Source organism: Arachis duranensis, chromosome 10 (genome assembly GCF_000817695.3).
Source record: "Arachis duranensis cultivar V14167 chromosome 10, aradu.V14167.gnm2.J7QH, whole genome shotgun sequence".
NCBI classification, from domain to species: Eukaryota; Viridiplantae; Streptophyta; class Magnoliopsida; order Fabales; family Fabaceae; genus Arachis; species Arachis duranensis.
The window spans coordinates 79,102,500-79,121,516 of NC_029781.3; the positions used below are offsets into that span (position 1 = coordinate 79,102,500).

General features: G+C 31.7%; 2 protein-coding genes across 2 annotated transcripts; both read right to left on the bottom strand.

The window, feature by feature from the left end:
• Positions 1–4,095: 4,095 nt before the first annotated feature.
• Positions 4,096–5,379, bottom strand: LOC107470370 (photosystem I reaction center subunit N, chloroplastic). The gene is given in 4 exon segments (XM_016089767.3): positions 4,096–4,310; positions 4,400–4,525; positions 5,105–5,211; positions 5,214–5,379. Coding segments are annotated over 4 exon segments (384 nt in total). The 5' UTR covers positions 5,275–5,379; the 3' UTR covers positions 4,096–4,220.
• A 9,514-nt stretch (positions 5,380–14,893) lies between these two features.
• On the bottom strand, positions 14,894–15,877 carry LOC107470366 (RING-H2 finger protein ATL78). The gene has a single exon (XM_016089763.3). It carries the CDS (start codon positions 15,819–15,821, stop codon positions 15,120–15,122), a length of 702 nt encoding a protein of 233 aa, XP_015945249.1. The 5' UTR covers positions 15,822–15,877; the 3' UTR covers positions 14,894–15,119.
• Between the last annotated feature and the right edge of the window lie 3,140 nt (positions 15,878–19,017).

The following is a 19,017-nucleotide window of genomic DNA, read 5'->3' on the forward strand; positions in this document are numbered from 1 at the left end:
TGAGGTACATTCTACTTCTGAAATTGCTGAGATGATGGTTGGGGTCTGAAGTGCCGTCATATAGAGTCATATCCGGAAGTTTAAAGTCCTTTGGGATTTTGGTCTTCATGATTTCCCTGGTGAATGGATCTTGATCCTTGCGAGAGCTATCCTCTGAAGTGGATCGAGTAGCTTTAGTTTTGAGATCGGCTTTGAGTTTTAAAAGTTTATCTTCTAATTCTCGGTGTCGCCTTATCTCCCGATGCAGATCCTCTTCTTTTTCGCGTTGATGTTGGGCTTCTTTCTCAAGTTGCTTTAATCGATCTTGAAGTGCCTCTATCACTCCTGGATCTGATGAATTTTTGTTTCCATTGGGCTCCGGAGTATCTTTGAGTGTAACATCTGCGTTCTTGTGCGGCGTTCTATCTTCCAAACCTGAATCGTGGCCGTTGTCATGGTCGTCTGCCATGGTGATGAGATAACTTCCAGGTTCCCCGGAAATGGCGCCAATGTTCCGAGGGTTACCTGAAACTAGAGGTCGATCTCGGACGAGATCTTCTGTACTGGTCGGTGCTAACATGTCCGGCTGGTGGAAGACGGCCGGAGCTGTTGTGTCCGAATTGTTGGACTGACTGCACTGCTGATCCCTTCTCACCGAAGGGTGGGGGTACCTGCATGGGACTCCGATACTTAAGTTAGCAAGGGTATTAAACAGGTATTTTGTAGAATCAGAGTATGACTTATACCTGGGTGCTCCAGTGTATTTATAATGGCGTAGAGTGACCTTCTTTAGATAAGATAAGTTAGTTATCTTTATCTTATTTTATCTTTTGGGTGGGATCAGCTTATCTTCAAGGGAACCGCCCTTCTCTCCATAGGCTTGGGCTGCCTTTGGATTTAGGGCGTGCTCCTCTATTTGGGCCCTTCTTTGGGCTTTCCTGTGACTTGGCCGAGTTCTTTAAGGAGAGCTCGGATTGTCCTGACCTGAACAGGTCGGTCGCTTTGTCTTGTCAAACATCCCGGGTCGAACAACTCGACCCAGGGTATGAACACTTGTCAAGGTGGTTTCCGATTTGTATCACTTCCGTTTTGCCCTCAGGCTGAGGTCGTAGTTCTGCTCGAACTCGGATTCCACCTAACTCGATTGTATTGACTTCTTTACCTTCTGAGTTGCCTTTCAGTCTGAGGCTCTCGTTATAGCATTTTCTTGCTAACTTTTGATCTCCTTTGATGGTGGTAATCCCTTTAGCTGTTGGAAATTTCATGCAAAGATGTGGGATGCAGACGACAATCGTAAGTCGGATCAAAGTTGTCCTACCTATTAGGGCATTGTAGGCTGAACTTACATTGACTACAATATAGTCAACACTTAATGTCCTTGATCTGGCACCTTTCCAAAGGTGGTGTATAATGAGATGTAACTTAGAGGTCGGATTGGGGTGTCTCTCGGTCCGAAAAAACTATCTGGGTATGCCCTTAGATCTTTTTCCTCTAACCTCAGCTTGTCAAAGGCAGTTTGAATAGAATATCCACCGAGCTACCTTGATCTACCAAGGTTCAATGGAGATTGGCGTTTACTAGGATTATAGTTATCACCACTGGGTCGTCGTGCCCTGGTGATATTCCTTGAGCATCTTTTTTAGTGAAGGAAATAGTAGGTAAGTCGGACGATTGATTATTCTCCTCGACTTGATATACTTTCTTGAGGTGCCTTTTTCGTGAGGATTTTGTTATTCCTCCTCCTGGAAACCCACCATTAATCATGTGTATATGTCGCTCAGGGATGTGAGGAGATCATCATCCCTTCTTCTCTTCCTTGGGTCGTTCGACCTATCTGCCGGGTATTATCAAGTCGGCCTTCTCTAGCCAACTTTTCGATGATATTCTTTAAGTCGCAGCATCCATTAGTGGAATGACCATAGAGCTTATGATACTTGCAGTATTCAGCCCGACTTCTAGCTTTCTTGTGCTTAATCGGATAAGGAGGTCTAAGCTTCTCTGTATGGCATATCTCTCTGTAGACATCTACTAAGAAAACCCTAAAAGGAGTATAATTGTGATATTTTCGAGGTTTCTCTATGTTTTGCTCTTTTTTCTTCTTAGGTTCTCTCTCTTTATCCCGAGATAGATAAGGTACGTTAGATAGCGAAGGAGGTTCCCTGAGTTGGAAATTTTCCTCCATGTTGATGCATTTTTCTGTCCTTTATTGGATTTCGTTCAGAAAAGTTGGGTATATTTTAGATATTGACTGAGAAAATGGTCCTTCTCTAAGGCCATTGACCAGGCCCATAATTATAGCTTCGGTGGGTAAACTCTGAATTTTCAAGCAAACTTTGTTGAACCTTTCCATATAGTCACGAAGGGTTTCTCTGACTTCTTGCTTTACTCCCAGTAGGCTCAAAGCGTGCTTCATTTTATATTTTTAGATGGAGAATCTGGTAAAAAATTTTCTTGCCAGGTCGTCAAAGCTAGTGACTGACCTGGGGGCAGACTATCGAACCACTTTATGGCTGCCTTGGTCAAAGTAGTCGGAAAAGCTTTACAACGAGTGGCGTTAGAGGCATTGGCCAGGTACATTCTACTTTTGAAGTTACTGAGATGATGGCTCGGGTCGAACGTCCCATCATAGAGATCCATGTCGGGCGATTTGAAGTTCCTAGGAACTTTAGCCTTCATGATCTCTTCTATGAACAAATCTTATCCTCCTAAGGGACTTTCATCATGCTCAGCCCGAGTATTCCTCCTTTGTATATCAGCTTCTAGTTTCCGTAGTTTGTCTTCTAACTCCTTTTCTTGTCTTACTTCTCTTCGCAATTCTCGTTATACTTCTCGTTGTCGTTTAACCTCATATTCAAGCTGTTGTAATCGATTCTCCTGGCCATGAACGAGATCCAGGATCTCAGTTGTATGAGGTTGGTCTTCAGCCTCGGGATGGTGGACTTTGGACTGGATCCTTCTTGTTTGAGGATTTTCTGAGGTCCCTTCCCCGTGGGGGCCTTGGTGTGGTGGTGGAGGCAAAAGTAAGAAGGCTTGATCTTCTAGCTGATTTTCTAGCTCAGACTCAGATGTTGTATAGCGATCTCTGCGCTCGTGGTCTGCCATTTGTTAAAAAGAGAATCTCAGGTCCCCGGCAACGATACCAATGTTCTGAGAGTTCGACTTGTTGTGTCGAGGTGCTGCCTGTTTGAGTTCCTCGTCAGGAGGTGGGGGGGTGGTACTTGCAAAAGACTCCAATGCTTAAGTTAGTAAGGGCTTTAGGCAAGTTTTTAATAGATTAGAACGTGAGTTATACTTGGGGTGCAAGTGTATTTATAGTAGAATTGATAACCATCTTTGTTGGAGTTATCGTTCTTTTTATCTTGAGAATTTGTTAGGATCTATTCTAAATGAGATAGAAATAGTAAAAAAATTTTGTAGAAATGGCTACTATTTTGGACAGATAAGACCTGATCTTCCTATGTTAGTGTCCGATTTTTTTAAAGAGATCAAATTTAATTAATTTATCATAAAGTTCATCTTTATTAGTGGATCTAACTTTATTAGTAGGTCTTTTTATATTATTGCACCTGACAATATCCGTTATAGCTAGACTTCGAATCTTTTGTTGAACTGTCGTACCGTTCCAGGTCAATCAATTTTTAGGTCATAAAAAGGCGCAGCTTATCCTTGCTTTATAAGGGAGGGACTTATTAAAACATTAAAATAAGTATTTAAATTGTTTCTTAGCTTGTAAACACAGCGAAGCATAAAATGGTGTAAAGCAAACCAACACTTACACAATATTCACGAAATAAGGCCGTTTATTATTATTATTATTAAATGCGTCAATTTATGCCTCATTGTATCTAACTTCTAAATTCTAATTTCACCATCGATTAATACTGCTCATATTTAATAAAATAATTAAAATCTTTTATTACTGACGCCTACTTTTTTCTTGGTTTCCCTGTTTTAACGAGATTAACATCGAGTTCTCTATACATTTGAATAAGTACATTCACTCATAACCTATTCAACCAACTGATTAATTTAAATATTTATACATTATTGCAACCAACTGAAGAAAAAAAGCACCACCACTAGTGTTACCCAAGAAAAAAAAGAAGAATAGGAATATACGTAGCAAAAAGAAAGCATTTTAATTAGTAATTTTTTGAAGGAGATCGAAGAAGTATGGTACATATTTCAAAGAGATCAACAACTGAATCGGAAATTGTTGCCCAGCTTGATTCCTTTCAGTCTCACCATTTCCAGAAAACATTAGAACCACACTTGTATTTGTCCTTTCCTTCACATTCAAGCTCCAAATCATCAGAAAGGAATGGCACTTTCTGCATAAATAAATAGAGAGAGGTAAACGCAAAGCACCTAGGATTTAATTTGCTAATAAAGAAATAAAAAAACAGAGGGTATATTCGACCTTTTGCTTGGCAAGATCTTGGCAACCAGTGAAGTTCTCAGGGAATTTGCAAGTGCCAAATTGCACCGTGTATGCTCTTGCAAAATTTGCTCCACTAGTAGCTAACCTTTTCTTGTCATTCAGTTCCTATATATCAAATTGGTAATCTCATCAACACAAATTACACCAACATCCTAATTTTTTACCTTCTATTGGTTTTTTATACACACCCATATATACATAAATTACTATAATTGGGTTTAGTGACTTTGTGGATTCTTGTAATCAAATTTGTAATTGAATTCTATGATATTTTTAATTTTATAATTTAATTATTGTCGTTTGAAAAATATGAATTAACAGAATATTTTTTATAAATTAAATATATCCTCAATTAAAAACTTAATTAGTCAAAATATTTTGTTAATTCTAATATTTTTGACAAAAAATTAATTACAAATAAAAATGTGTAAAGATTCCATTAAAAACTAAAAAATAATTATAAATTTGATAAAATTATAAACCTGTCCAAAAAATTTAAACTTTTTTTCTGTTAAACAAAAAGCAAACCTATACTTTTAGAGTATCATAAAATTGCTTGTCTCAAAAATAAAAAATTACCTAATAATTGACTACTTAAAAAAATTATAAATAAAGCATTGATAGTTATAATTGCAAAATTGATTAAATAAATAAGTAAGGAGAAAAAACAAAATGTGATGAGACCTTGTTGGCCTTGCTCTTCTCAAGGTAATCTTCAATGACACCAGCATTGGCAGAAGAAGCAGCAGCTGCAGTGCCAAAAAGTGTGGCTGCCAACTGAGCTCGGAACTGGAAGCGCCACCCGAAATGGCGTAGCTACAAGCCAATACACTAGAGGAGTTCATGGCAGCCATGGAGATGATGCAAAGTTTAATTTGGAGCACTAAATTAATAAGTTAAGGCTAGGATTGTGTAGTGGTTCTTGGTCTTGGGTTATTGTTATTTTGGTTTAACTTGTTGAGGGGAGATAAGGAGGTAGTGTGATTGTGATAGTGATGATGGATGAAATGAACGGATTGTGGTAGGAGTGTGGATAAGGTGAGATTGCCTCATTCCTATTGGCAAATCTTGCTTCTCTATGCATTCTTTTGAGCCCACTTCAGTTTCTGTGGTGCGTCTATATTTAGGACCCACTTCCAATATACTTTCTTCGTATTTCCCTTTATAATATATATAAAAAAACAAATTGATAATCAATCAATAAATTTTTTTTATTTTCGCTTTCTATCTCTCTAATCTTTGTTTATATTTTTTTATTACTTATTATTCGTTAATTGTTGGATTAAAACAGTTTTTGAAAGATTACACAATAGTAAAATTTGCCAATCAAACCTTTTAAATTAGTCTATAAAAAGTGCAATTAACTTAAACTAGTCATTTCGTCAATTAGATCATGCATGTCACATTAAATATCACATATTACGCTAATTTAACAAGTTGGTATCAAGTATTATAAAATGACTAATTGATGTATCTTATTAGTAACATGTAATGTGTTATGTACCATTTGAAAGATTTTCTAATGTACTAGTATATTTTTTAGATACCAATATGACATGATTTTGAACCTTGTAGATATTGAATTAAATATTGAAATAAATATGTGGATAGTTAAGATTCTCAAAGCAATTTATGTGGTAACAGAGGTGTTTGTGGTACGGTTTGGATCGATTTTGAAATAAAAATTCATTTGATTCGAATGTTAATTTTACTTGTGGTTCGGATTGGATTGGATGATGTTTAAAAAAATATCCAATCTAATCTGATTCAATTTTAAGCGGTTTGGATTGGATTGGATTTGTGGATTTATAAATTAAAAAAATTAAATACATATAATAAGTCTTAATATCAAATTTTAAATAATTAACAATAACATAACAAGTCTCAACAATATCTTAAAAAATCAACAATAACATAATAATACAAATAAAATTATAGGTTAGTTAAAATAAATAAATAAATAACATTTTGAATATAAAATATTTATTAAATAATAATAATACATGAATAATATAAAAATATATAACAAATTAAACTTGTTATAAGTATAATGGTAAATATAATAATAAAATAATAATATTATACCCCATTGTGTGATTTGAATTGGATTAGATTGAATTAGTTATCAAAAATAGATTCAAAATCTGATTTGATCCAGCGGTTTAAAACAAATATAATTCAATTAGTGCAGTTTTAATCGATTTTTGATTTGAATTAGATTGGATAAACAGTTTAATTTGGATCGATTTAGATTTAAACACTTAATGTGATAGTGCTGATAAATTACAGAATAAGCATAGAGAAAAATCCGATGTCCCCTTAACCGAGGAACGTTGACGTTAGTTCCGACGAATTCTCGGATGGGCTTGTTAATGAGAGGTTTACTTAGTGGACTAGGTTGGATTATTTTTTCCATTTTTGGAAAACTAGTTGGGTTGGGGTATTGGGTTGTCTGTTTAGAATAAGTAGTTTCTAGATTTGGTATGGTGTTTTAATTAATTTTTTGTCCCATACCCTGACCAGAAATTAAAAAAAAAAGCTTTTGTATGGCGTTGACCCGACCCAAAAATATATTTTGGTGAAGAACCTGATGTGGATTTGTTTGGTTTAGCTTGCTTTTCTTATAATCATGTGTTAGTGGTTGTAATAGTCGATTGGATATAGTTATGAGTAACAGAGGGTTTAGTGAAATTTTCTTTGAATTAGTAATGGTTAAGTTGCTACGGAAGTTAATTAGTAAAATTCAATATTTTTTAAAAATAAATTAGTATTAAAATCTTTTTAAATTATATAAGTTTATTACTAAAGGATTACTATGTGTTCATAACACGCAACGAAAAAAAATAAGGTAATTCTAAAGATCTATTTTGTGCTTAAACTTTATTTCAATAAACAATATATAATATAGATCAGATCTAAATACCTTTAGACGCTTTAGTAAAAACTTTATTCTTCGATTGTACGAAGACTCTATACGTATCCACACCGAGACCAACCTTTGTTGTCAACTCCTTGACCAATGAACATCTGATCTAAATTGAGAAACTTCTTGCAACTCTTTGCATGCCATAAAATTCTTCTCCAAGAATCAAGCTCACATACATTTATGTGTATAGAGGTAAAGGAATAAAATCCTTGTGTTTTACTCTCAGGCTTTTCTCTACTCTTAGCATACATATATATAGTATGAGATTTGTTATTGATTTTAAATTTGATTCTCTATTCAAATTTAAATCATATTTTGAAATTCTAAATCTGAATCCTTCAAATTTATGAATCATATCATAACTCAATTTGGGAAAGAATCAGTTAGAATCTCATCCAAATTTATAGAATAACTAATTATTCTCAAATCTCATTTAATATTCTCAATTATCATATAATTATTATATTCTTGGTGCTAGCAAAAAATATAATAATATTCCATTTGAATTAATATAATTATTTATTTGATCAAATCAAAATAATAATTAAATAATTCTATATCAAATATTAAAATACTCGTTAGTGTGTGACCCCATAGGTTTAACACTAAGCGGGTAGTAAATTAGTCAAACTAAATTTACTAATCAAGGTTGGCGTCTAACAACACTCTTCAACGACCCGATAGTATGAAGTAATATATTTTTACTAAGAACCTTAGAAGAACAAAGTATAATTACTTCCATCTTTCCAGCTCTTGGTTAACCTTTAGAGTATGGTTTAATTGTCAAACTCTAACTTGTTATCATTATTATAATAAACTGTAAATGACTTAAGAAACTCATTTTTTCATTCATTCAATCCTCTTGGCTAAGATTTTATTCATCTCAGTCATTATAATCACAGAGCTCAAACTCTTTACCGAGAGATGATGAATTTTTTATTGACTAATCATTAATTCTACAAATATTTAAATTATACCCAATATCCATTTCACTAGCACACTAGGGTATTAGGTGTTCGGAATTAAAGTATAATAAATACATTATTAATTAGTATGACAGTTGCAGGTCAAAGGAAACTCTATTACTATGTTCATCTTGAAAATATCCTATTGACAAATATGTGATAACTATAACTATTAGGAATTCTCAAACTGAGTCAATTCAATGGTCATATCTCTATATGCACCATCTATATATATAATTTAATAAATGAGATCTATTAATCTTCATCCAAATGATCTCTCAATATTATGATCACTATCACAATGATAAATCTCTAAATTTAATCAAGGACCTTATTCTATTAACATTTTAATCTAATAACAATAACAAATTATTTGACACATGATTGATTGGATTGTGGTTATACTCCTTATTCCCAACAATTACAACTAGAATTTAATTTTTATAAATCTAATAACAATAATTATTCATAGGTTTAATTATTCTATTAGTCCTTTTAATTTTGTAAAATTTTTAATTAAGTCAATTACTGCTAAGAAGGACATACTTGAAAAAAAATTGGTGCAGAAATCTAATTAAAAGAAAAAAAATTATAGTGACCTAATTAAAAATTTTACGAAACTATAGAGACCAACAGAATAATTAAACCTTATTCATATAATATTTAATCATTATCAAAATATTAAAAGATGTCTCCTTTTGGTCAAATTTAAAAGCACTAGATGAATTTGGAACACCACATCATCTGTACCAGTGTGGTCGTTTTTTTTTTCTTTTGTTTGAATCCGAGTAAAAATTTTGCTTGCATTTTCTTATATGACTCATTGAACTGATTTTATTCTCATATTATATTAAGTTATCACAATATTTATATTTAATTTTTTTTCAATAACATTCTCTACTTTAAAATTATCCGAAATAACTGATCGATTTTTACGAATATTTGACAAAAAAAATAGTTAAATATTAGTGGACATCCTTACTACTTCAATACTATTATTATCAATCATTTTATTCTGTATATAATAAAGAGACAATATTAATAACGCCATCTTATTTATAAAATTAAACCACAACTTAAAGATTTAATACAAACAACTAAGGGTGTGTTTGGAAAACCAATTGAAAAGGAAGAAAGACGTTTAAATTTCTTTAAAGCTTTAATTTTTAGTTTGACAATTTTTTTTTCATGAACGTAGAAATGATTTTGCTGCCAAAATCACGTTTACAAGAAGCAACTATTTGTAGCTTCTCCATTTTTTTAACTGCCTTTTAGCTATAGATACTAATAATTTATTTACTTTTTACCAACTTTATCCTTTATATATGTTATTGTATTATTATATAAAAAGATCATCAAGAACTTTTAGATTTGTTTCGATCATTATAAAATAAATATTTAATTTTTTTTATTATCTTCAGTATTCTCTTTTATAATTGTAATTTTCGTATACTATGTTTTAGTGTAATTTTTTATAATATAGATTATGATTCCATTAAAAAAAGATAAATTAAATAAAAAATTAATCCTAGATAATAATAAATCATAAACGTTGAATTCCAAATTAATATTAAGAATAAGATTATTGAGAGTATTAGAATAAGAGTATGATGTAAAAAATACTAAAGTAACATTTAATACTTAGAAAATGTAACATATTTGATTGGAAAAATTACCAAAAGTACTCATGAAGTTTATGAACACTGACGAAAATATCCATAAACTAAGAAAATTAACGCTGTACCCATGAAAGATGAGTTTCGTACGACAAAAGTATCCAAACCCTCATTTTTTGTTAATTTTTTAATAAAATTCTCAAATTACCCTATTTTAACCCCATTCTACTGTCACTCCCTCTCTTCTCACTGCTTTCTCTCTCCTCATTTCTCCCTCTCTCAAAAACTCTCACATAGTCACATAACTCTCCTCCTACCTCCTCATTGTCGTCTGCCACCCACCTACCTATCACCGCCAATTTCCTTCCCTCTCATTGCTGCCCCTCTCACTCTTAAGGTGACTACAACACCTTCATCGCGCGCCTTTGACCCAACCTAAAGAGAATGGTGCTGTGCCGTGCCTGTGTTCTAGTCGAGGAGAACGTTGTCGTGGCGCGCCTAATCCAGCCGAGGAGAACACCGTCGTCGCGCACATGAGAAGAGAAAGGGTTCGTGGTGCTGCTGCATGCAAAAAGAGGGTTTGGTAAACTTATGACTAAACTAGCTGAGGTTCGATCTTTCACCACCACCACCACCATTGATTTCAGCCTGATTTGTTGTAGGAATAGTTTTAGACTCCATGACAAGAATTTTACAGGTGCAAGTTGGATTATGAAAGGTTGAAAAAGTGAGTTGAGGTTGAGGGTGAAGTAGTTTGGGAATTTTATTAAAAATTTAGCAAAAAATTAGGATTTGGATACTTTTGTCATACAGAACTCATCTTTCATGGGCATAACATTAATTTCTTTAGTTTATGGGTACTTTTGTCAGCGTTTCGTAAATTTCATGGATACTTTTGGTAGTTTTTCCTATTTGAAAATAGTTTTTTCCCCTTTATTTTTGGACTCGGGACTGATGAGGGAAAAACGATTCCACACAAACTAACCGACAAGTATACCGGGTCGAATCAAGTAATACCTCAGATATATTTAAATATCTAAATTAAAATAATAGGATAATATAAAAAAAAAATGTAAGTTGATATCCATTTTAGTAATTTTTATCTAAAAGTAATTTTGAATGGTATAAGTCAAACAACATTTATTTTATTATAATCTATTTTGATACAAAAATTACCAAACATAAATCACTTTAACACAAACTTACTTTTGATCAAAATTTGCAAAATTAATTTTATATAAACTCCTGTTTGCAAACTGTAATCCAAACACACACTAAGTTTAAAGGGACCAAAACTCAACTAGTGATATACATATTTTCTTAGCAGTAGCAATCACTAAACCAAGGATTATGAACCAAACCGAATAGGAGAAACAAAATTGCTTTTTACTAAAACTGAGGATGTGAGTTTCGAATACAATCACTTCTCAATATTTTTATCTAGCTAGTTTATTATTCTTAGTTGTGGATTATCATTATATAGAAATACATGGTTATTATATTGTTGTTGTGTGAATTGAATTATATAATGGGGCTTTTTGGATCTGGATGATTTAAAATTATTTAAATGGTTTAGATAAAAAAATTACTATAAAATAGATATAACTTGGTTTGAATTATTTTTATTAAAAATAGTCTAATTTAGATTGGGTTTAAAACCCAAAATTTTAATATTTTTGGCACAGTCCTAATAACGAGAGACCCAAATCCATGATATGTATTAGGTGTAAACAGCCTGCCCAAGAAATGTGCAACAAAAAGAGATAAACCAACCAACATATATGGGCTTTGAATTCATCAACAAAGCCGATATTTTACAACACAGATGCTCTTGTTACCACAAAAAACGGGGCTGATCCAAAATTGTGATCGTCCAATTTCTCCTAAAAAATAATTGTTGCGCTACTTCAGAAGAGTGCATGTATTCAAGTTCATCAACTTTAAACTTAATCTACTTTGAAATTTTGCAATAAGATAAGTTGAAGGCAATTGAGAATGTAACAGCATGATTAAATACGATTAGTTGAGGGGTATTTTTGCTCCAAATTGTGGCGTGGATCTCCACCCCTATGCACGTTCCTCACCATTTTCTTATTCTTTATATTGCTTTATATATAGGGTACTCCTACCTAGCTATTGCATATCAAACATGACTTGTCAAGTGCATGAATCTCTATCCATGTTAATTAAAAACATGTGCATGGGTGCTCTTTGGCCGCTTTTTTACTTATAGGCATGCCACATCATCATGTTTTAACTTTTGCCTCTATATTCTATGTTATTTTTATGAACTTTACTTGTGAAACAGTTGAAAAAAGAGCAAAACGGAATGTTCTCTGAGGTTGTTATTCCACTTATTAGTTATTACCACTGTACATCCATTCACCATGAAAACCATATGTTAGTACCAGCCGCCATGACATCATCACTACCCTTTTCGGCTTTTTCATTTATTTAGGCATCTACTGAATTAACCTTTATCCACACCCACAATGCAAGCAATAAGTAGAAGATGAAACAGAGAGAACACTATTCAATTAGCAGTGAATTATTGGTGGATTATTATTTATCTATATTTATATAAGGAAATTAAATATGGCATTTTCAAGTTAAAAATTGTTTATACACAATTCTTAATTACTAAAATATGGTTAATTTTATACTTTTATATTATATAAAAAGTCTTTGCTATGGTGCCTATAACTCAACTACGAAAATCAAACATAAAAACATTGGTCTCACATTCATCATATGTTCACACACACCATAGAGGGTCATATTCCGGCAAATTCAGTAAGAAGTCTCAAGGCACTAAAAAATTAGCCGTATATAAAGTATATACATTTATATCGAAAAATGTCCGTGATAGTCGACGGTTGATGGACATTTTTGTATCCAACAAAACGAATTTTATTTAACATGTTTGTATATATCTCCTTAGCTTATTGCTTGTTTCCCTGTGAGTTGGCAACTTGGCATTGCAATTATTTATTTATTTATTTATTTTATTGATATTTGGGGTGAAATTGAAATTGATGATCATGCAATAATATCCTCAGAAATTGGCAATAATGGTGTGTATGAGTGAGTGTGTCCCCACATGGACAGTGTCCATATTATTATGGTACAAACAGGGCATGTTTAATGCGTTTAAGACTCTGGGCAAATCAAGTTTCTGCCGCCCCAGTTAGTGTTGTTAGTCAGTGTTGGCAATCAAACACTCTTTGTCATGAGTTACAATGTTTACAACATTTCCCTTTTTGGCACACTTATTATTTGATTTGAAAGTGATTAAGTGCTTTCACCCTCAGATTCCATTCATTATGTTATGCTCCATTGACTGGATAAAGTATGCCACTTTGTAATTTTTTTTCTCTTTCTTTCTTTTTCATTTTGCTTTGTGTCTTAGCAATTATCAAAGGTGAAATAGGAAGATTGTTCACACTGCACTATACATAAGAGAAGCAATCGCTACCCCATAATATTTTCCTTCTCACATATTTTATTGTATTTCAGTTGCATCTTGTAATAATTTTTGCTTTATCCTATGATTTTGTGGTCATGCATAACTTCCTTGTTATTTCTCTGATGCTAAAAAAAAAATTAGAAAAAGTCACACATACATCAGTCCCAAAATTAAATAAAAGTATGTCTACATAATATATGGAGAGAAGTTCTAGAAGTATATGGTTTACGCATAAGTCATAGTAAGACAGAATATATAGAATGTAAGTTTAGCTGCCAAAGAAAAAAATCCTAATATAGAGGTAAAGATTGGAAAAAATATCCTACGAAAAGTTAAAAGTTTTAAATATCTTTGGTGCATCATACAGAATAATGAAGAGATTGAACATGATGTAAATTATAGAATCCAAACAGGTTGGTCAAAATGACGGAATGCGTCTGGTTTTATATGTGACAAAAAATGTCTTTAAAACTTAAAGGTAAATTTTATCGCACTGCTATCAGATCGGTTATGCTTTATGGTACATAGTGTTGGGTGCCAAAGGGGAGCACGAACATAAGTTAAGTGTGGCAGAGATGAAGATATTGACATAGATGAGTGGTCATATACGATTAGATAGAATAAAGAACGGAGATATAAGAGAAAGTGTTGGAGTAACAAGTATTGTGGAAAAAATAGTAGAATCGCATCTCAGGTGGTTTTAATATGTGAGAAGAAGATCGATAGAACACCCAGTTAGAGGGTGAATGAGATAAAAGATGAATAAATGGTGAAAGATAGAGAAAGACCTAGAAAAACTATCTATAAAATGGTCAAACGAAATCTACATGTAAACAATCTTTTTGTAAATATGATATATAATAGAGTTTAATAACATCATTTAATTTATGTAATTGACCCGCCTAATGGGACAAAAATATCGTTATTGCTTTTTTTTATTGTTGTCGACATTGAAGATAAAAAATCATTATTCCTCCTTTAGGCACTCATCTCAAGTAAAGGATAAAACATCAACAAAAAAAACTTACAAATGTTACTACATAATTAAGTTATTTGGATAACCAAATTTAATTAAATTAAACCAACAGTTTATTAACACAACAAAAACTAATTAAAAAAAAAGACACATAAGAAGAAGAAAAAAAAAACTTAATTACATAAATAATTTGTTCATCTAATATTTTTCGTAAACTTAAACCTTTAAAGATAAACACACCTCTACGATATTTAATAATATGGGGTCTAATTGTTCAAATAAATATATATAATTTACTTGACTGCATTAGGTTATTAGCTAGATAGATAAGTTTCACTTAAAGTTGGGATTTGAATTTGACTTTATTTAAAAAAAAAAAAAAACTCTAATTTTTATAGAGATTGCTTGTTCAATTCCTTAGTTTGCTTAAACTATCTAGCTGCCTTACTAGGCGTCCATTGGAATTAAATTCATTTACGAAGCAACAGAAATTTCTAATAATACCTTGTTAATTCAATAAGTAATTTACAATTCAATAATGCAATTTCAATTTAAACTTGCTTTATACACTTGGAAGAGACCTAAAGCTAAAACAACAACTAAAGAGTTTCAAACTCTATGCACATTTCACCAATAATAATTAACCATAACCATCACTACATGCTAATAAACCCTATATATAGTCCTAATTAATTAATTAATAACTACTACAACTTAACCAGCAGTGCATTGATGAATATGGTTGAATAATTAATTGGATTCCCTATAGTTACGCACCAAACGTTCTGGGTCCAATGGTGCTATGGTAAGAATAGTTTCTGGCAATTGTGATGATGTTGATGAGGTAGTAGCCCCAATAATCTTGTGGCAAGTCTCCATAAGGCAGTGTCTGCATTTGGGGCAAGAAGAATGCGAACTCAACCATTTATCAATGCACTTTATGTGGAAACCATGGTTGCACTTAGGCAAAATCCGCAACCGGTCGCCGATGGCGAAATCCGACAAGCATATCACACACTCTGAGTCCAAACTAGGAAGGTTGAATTCATTTGAGTAACTTAGTGTTGTAAAAGTCTTGAGTGCTTTCTTCTTGATTCCGGTGTTGACCACTCTTGATGATGGAGTGTGGTGGTTATTATTACTATCACTATTATTGGTACTCACAACTAAGCTGGAACACTTTAATGCACACCTTATGATGGAGTTTAATCCAAGTGAGCATATTAGAGCACATAAAAGTACTGAGAGTACCATGACAACATTTGCATCAAAGGTTCCATCTCCAAGGTATGATGATTGTGGTGATGAGTTTTGGGGGCTATTTGGTGGGTTGGGTGATGAGCTTGGTGATTGGTTGAATGATGGGGTAGTGTGTAAGAGTAACCTTCTTGAGTGGAATTCTAAAAGAAGTTCATGGATCAGAGGTGAAGTGAATGAAGTTGAAGCATACATTATGTTATTGTTGGAGGGTGTGTAATTGTATTGTAATGTGTGTTAGTTAGAGCTTCTTGTGGATGGTTGCCTATGGTATTATATAGAAGGAAAGTTCACATCCTTGGATTTGGTGGCTGCTTTTTATTAGAGTATTAATTAATTTATTAAATAATTTTATATATTTTTTAATGAATTTTACTTTTAACTTAAGATTCATTTTTGAGACTCTTTTAAAAAAGAATCATAATATTAATTATTATTCTCTGTCTCAATAATTTAGATTTTTTTTGTCTATTCCTATCAATATAAAAAATGTTATGTGCACACATAAAATCAATCACCCTATATTTATCTATAAATAATTAAATATATATTTTATATTTGTATATTTTATACAAATAGTTAATATAGTAATTAATTTTTTACATACGTCTATCCTAATATAATTAGGTGTTTTTTATTTATAAAAAAGCACATATAATAATATATAAACTTCCTATAACTAAATATATTTGAGTATTAGAGAAGTTGCACATAATTAATTGCACAAAAGTCAAAACATTTTTTTAATATTAATCTCTCTAATCCAAAATCACTAATAAATAAATGTTGTTCCAACCAATCATATGTGGTTATCATTAATAATTGGGTTAACAATGGTTTGTTGGTAATTACTGGTTTTTAATAATGTTTGTGATTGCTGTTTTGAGATATATTTGTAATTAAGCATATGCATGCAATGGATGCTCCACTGATTAAACCTTTTTGTAATGGTCCTTCGGATCAAGATGGGTCCATGCAATCCCACTTTGCACGCAGGAGGATGTGCCGCGTGGCATTTGGGTTTCATATATCATATGATATCAGAAATGAATTGAAGGGAATTGTGAAGCTTCCTAAAAGAGATCGATCATCGATGACTAGAAAGTTGGAAAATTTTGCTTTTGATTTTCAGGTTCATCTTTTACGTGTCGTATCTTTTTGGGTCCCAATAGAAAAAGATGACCAAAGTAGCCTAATGATCCGTACTTGCCCATAGAAGTTGTTCAATTCTGGTAAATGATTTCCTTTTCTTTTCCACCTTCCCCTTCTGAACCTCAACGACAGAGACAAGGTAAGCAGCATGAACATCATTCTTAGCGCAATCATGAGTAGTTCCTTAATTACCACTGCAAGATTTGTGTTTATGGATATCACAGCTAAGGGACTAAATTGTCCAAGTTTATTTAAAGGTCATCTGTCTAATAAATTACTGTATAAATTGCTATACGTACAAGGTATAAACACTTATACAGATTATTTGACTAATTTAAGTTAATTACAACTTTTACATTTATTTATCTAAAAAAAATACAGGTAACTAACATTTTTGAACAATGTGTGAATAATATGAATTAATTGGGTTAAAAAAGTAAATTTAAATTAATAACATTAAATTAGAATGTAGTATATTTTTATTTGATTGGTGATTGTTCATGTTATTTAAGATAGTCGTTATAGCATTCTCCTTACCTAAATTGTCTACAAAATAATTATAACAAGTCATAACAAAACTGCATAAAACTTAACGGATTATAATAAAAATCAATTTTTAAGATATCAAAATAATAAGGAGTATATATATATATCGGCATGCAATTATCATGACATATATGAACTATTTCTTGTTTGTATATTGTATGTAACAAAAAAACAACAAACGAAAAATGAATTTCTTTGTTCAGTTATGATATTTTTCCACACTGTTGTAATGTCAACTTGGGGTAATGCTACTTTAGCAATATTTAGAATACCAAGTTGTCACTTATTAGTGATTGATTATTCTCTGTCTACATTCTTTTAATTCAGAATCATACACAGAACAATCATGATTATTCTTCTTACTAGTATCTCCTGTATAGTGTGCATGATGTATAATACTGTATAATAATATTGTGTTAGTGCCTTATCGGATAAAAAATGATGGTCCCAAATATCCTTTTCCAGCACAATAAATAGTTATGCAATCTTCACACCATGTGCAACATGTTACATCAGAATCTCTTGGATTTCCGAATTGTAACCTTGAATAAAGGAGCATCAGTCTTTATTCTTTAATAATAATAATAATAACAATAATAATAATAATAATAATAATAATAAAATTGAACAAGTTGACTCAACTCAATGTTACTAGGATAAAACCAAATCTTATGCCGATCCGATTCAGTTTGTCTTCACCTGTAGTTTGTGGTTTAAAAACGTGGCATTGATGGCTAAAAGTACTTGTGTTTCACTTAAGAAATTAAAATTATTATTATTATCCAAATGTACGAGTGAGTTACGCGGAGAATAGTGGAGGGAGCTTTTATTTGCCCTTTTTCAGTTAGAGTTTGCTTTGGACTATGGCCAAAAGAAGATTGTTTAAGAGTAACTATATTTTATTTTTAGACCATAACTGTAAATTGGCAGTAGCATATACAGGTGAGTGGTGTAAAATAGGAGATAGAAATTGAAATAAGAATAAAATTCTAATTTAATTCATACAAAAGATAAAGTTAAAATTAATTAATTAAAATAGAAATATTTTAGATATAAAATGTTATTAAAGTTTCTATCTCTATCTTAAAAAATTATAGTCTCTTGTATCTCAATTTTTTTGAGGTATTAAAGTACTGAAATTTTAGAGACAGAGATTAAAATTTTAGTATCAATTTTTAGACTAATAAATATAATACTAAATTCCAATCTTTTAATCTCTATTCGAATACCTCAAAAAAAGCACCACCTAAGCTCTAATATGCTTTCGGTTTAAAATTTAAATGCCTTACATGCTTATGTTGTTGCCTTCCTTAAAACACGTAGAGCGTAGAGTGTGGAAAAAATAAATTTTTGAGTAATTACCCAAATCAGTTTCTAAGGATTTTAAAATAAAATCAGACATTTTAGTCCCTAGAAAAAATTAATACACAAATTAATTTCTAAGGTTTTATTTTGACAGACAAATCAATCTCTAGTTCATTTTTCAGTAGAATAATTATCCAAATCAGTCCCCAAAGATTTTAAAAACGGATATTTTAGTTCTTAAGAAAAACTTATGTACAAATAAATCCCCAACGTTTTTTCTATTAGACATAATAGTCATCCGTCTAAAATTAAAATAAAATAAAATTATTATTATTATTAATTACACAATAATATTATACTATTTTTTTATATTTTTTAAACAAAAACA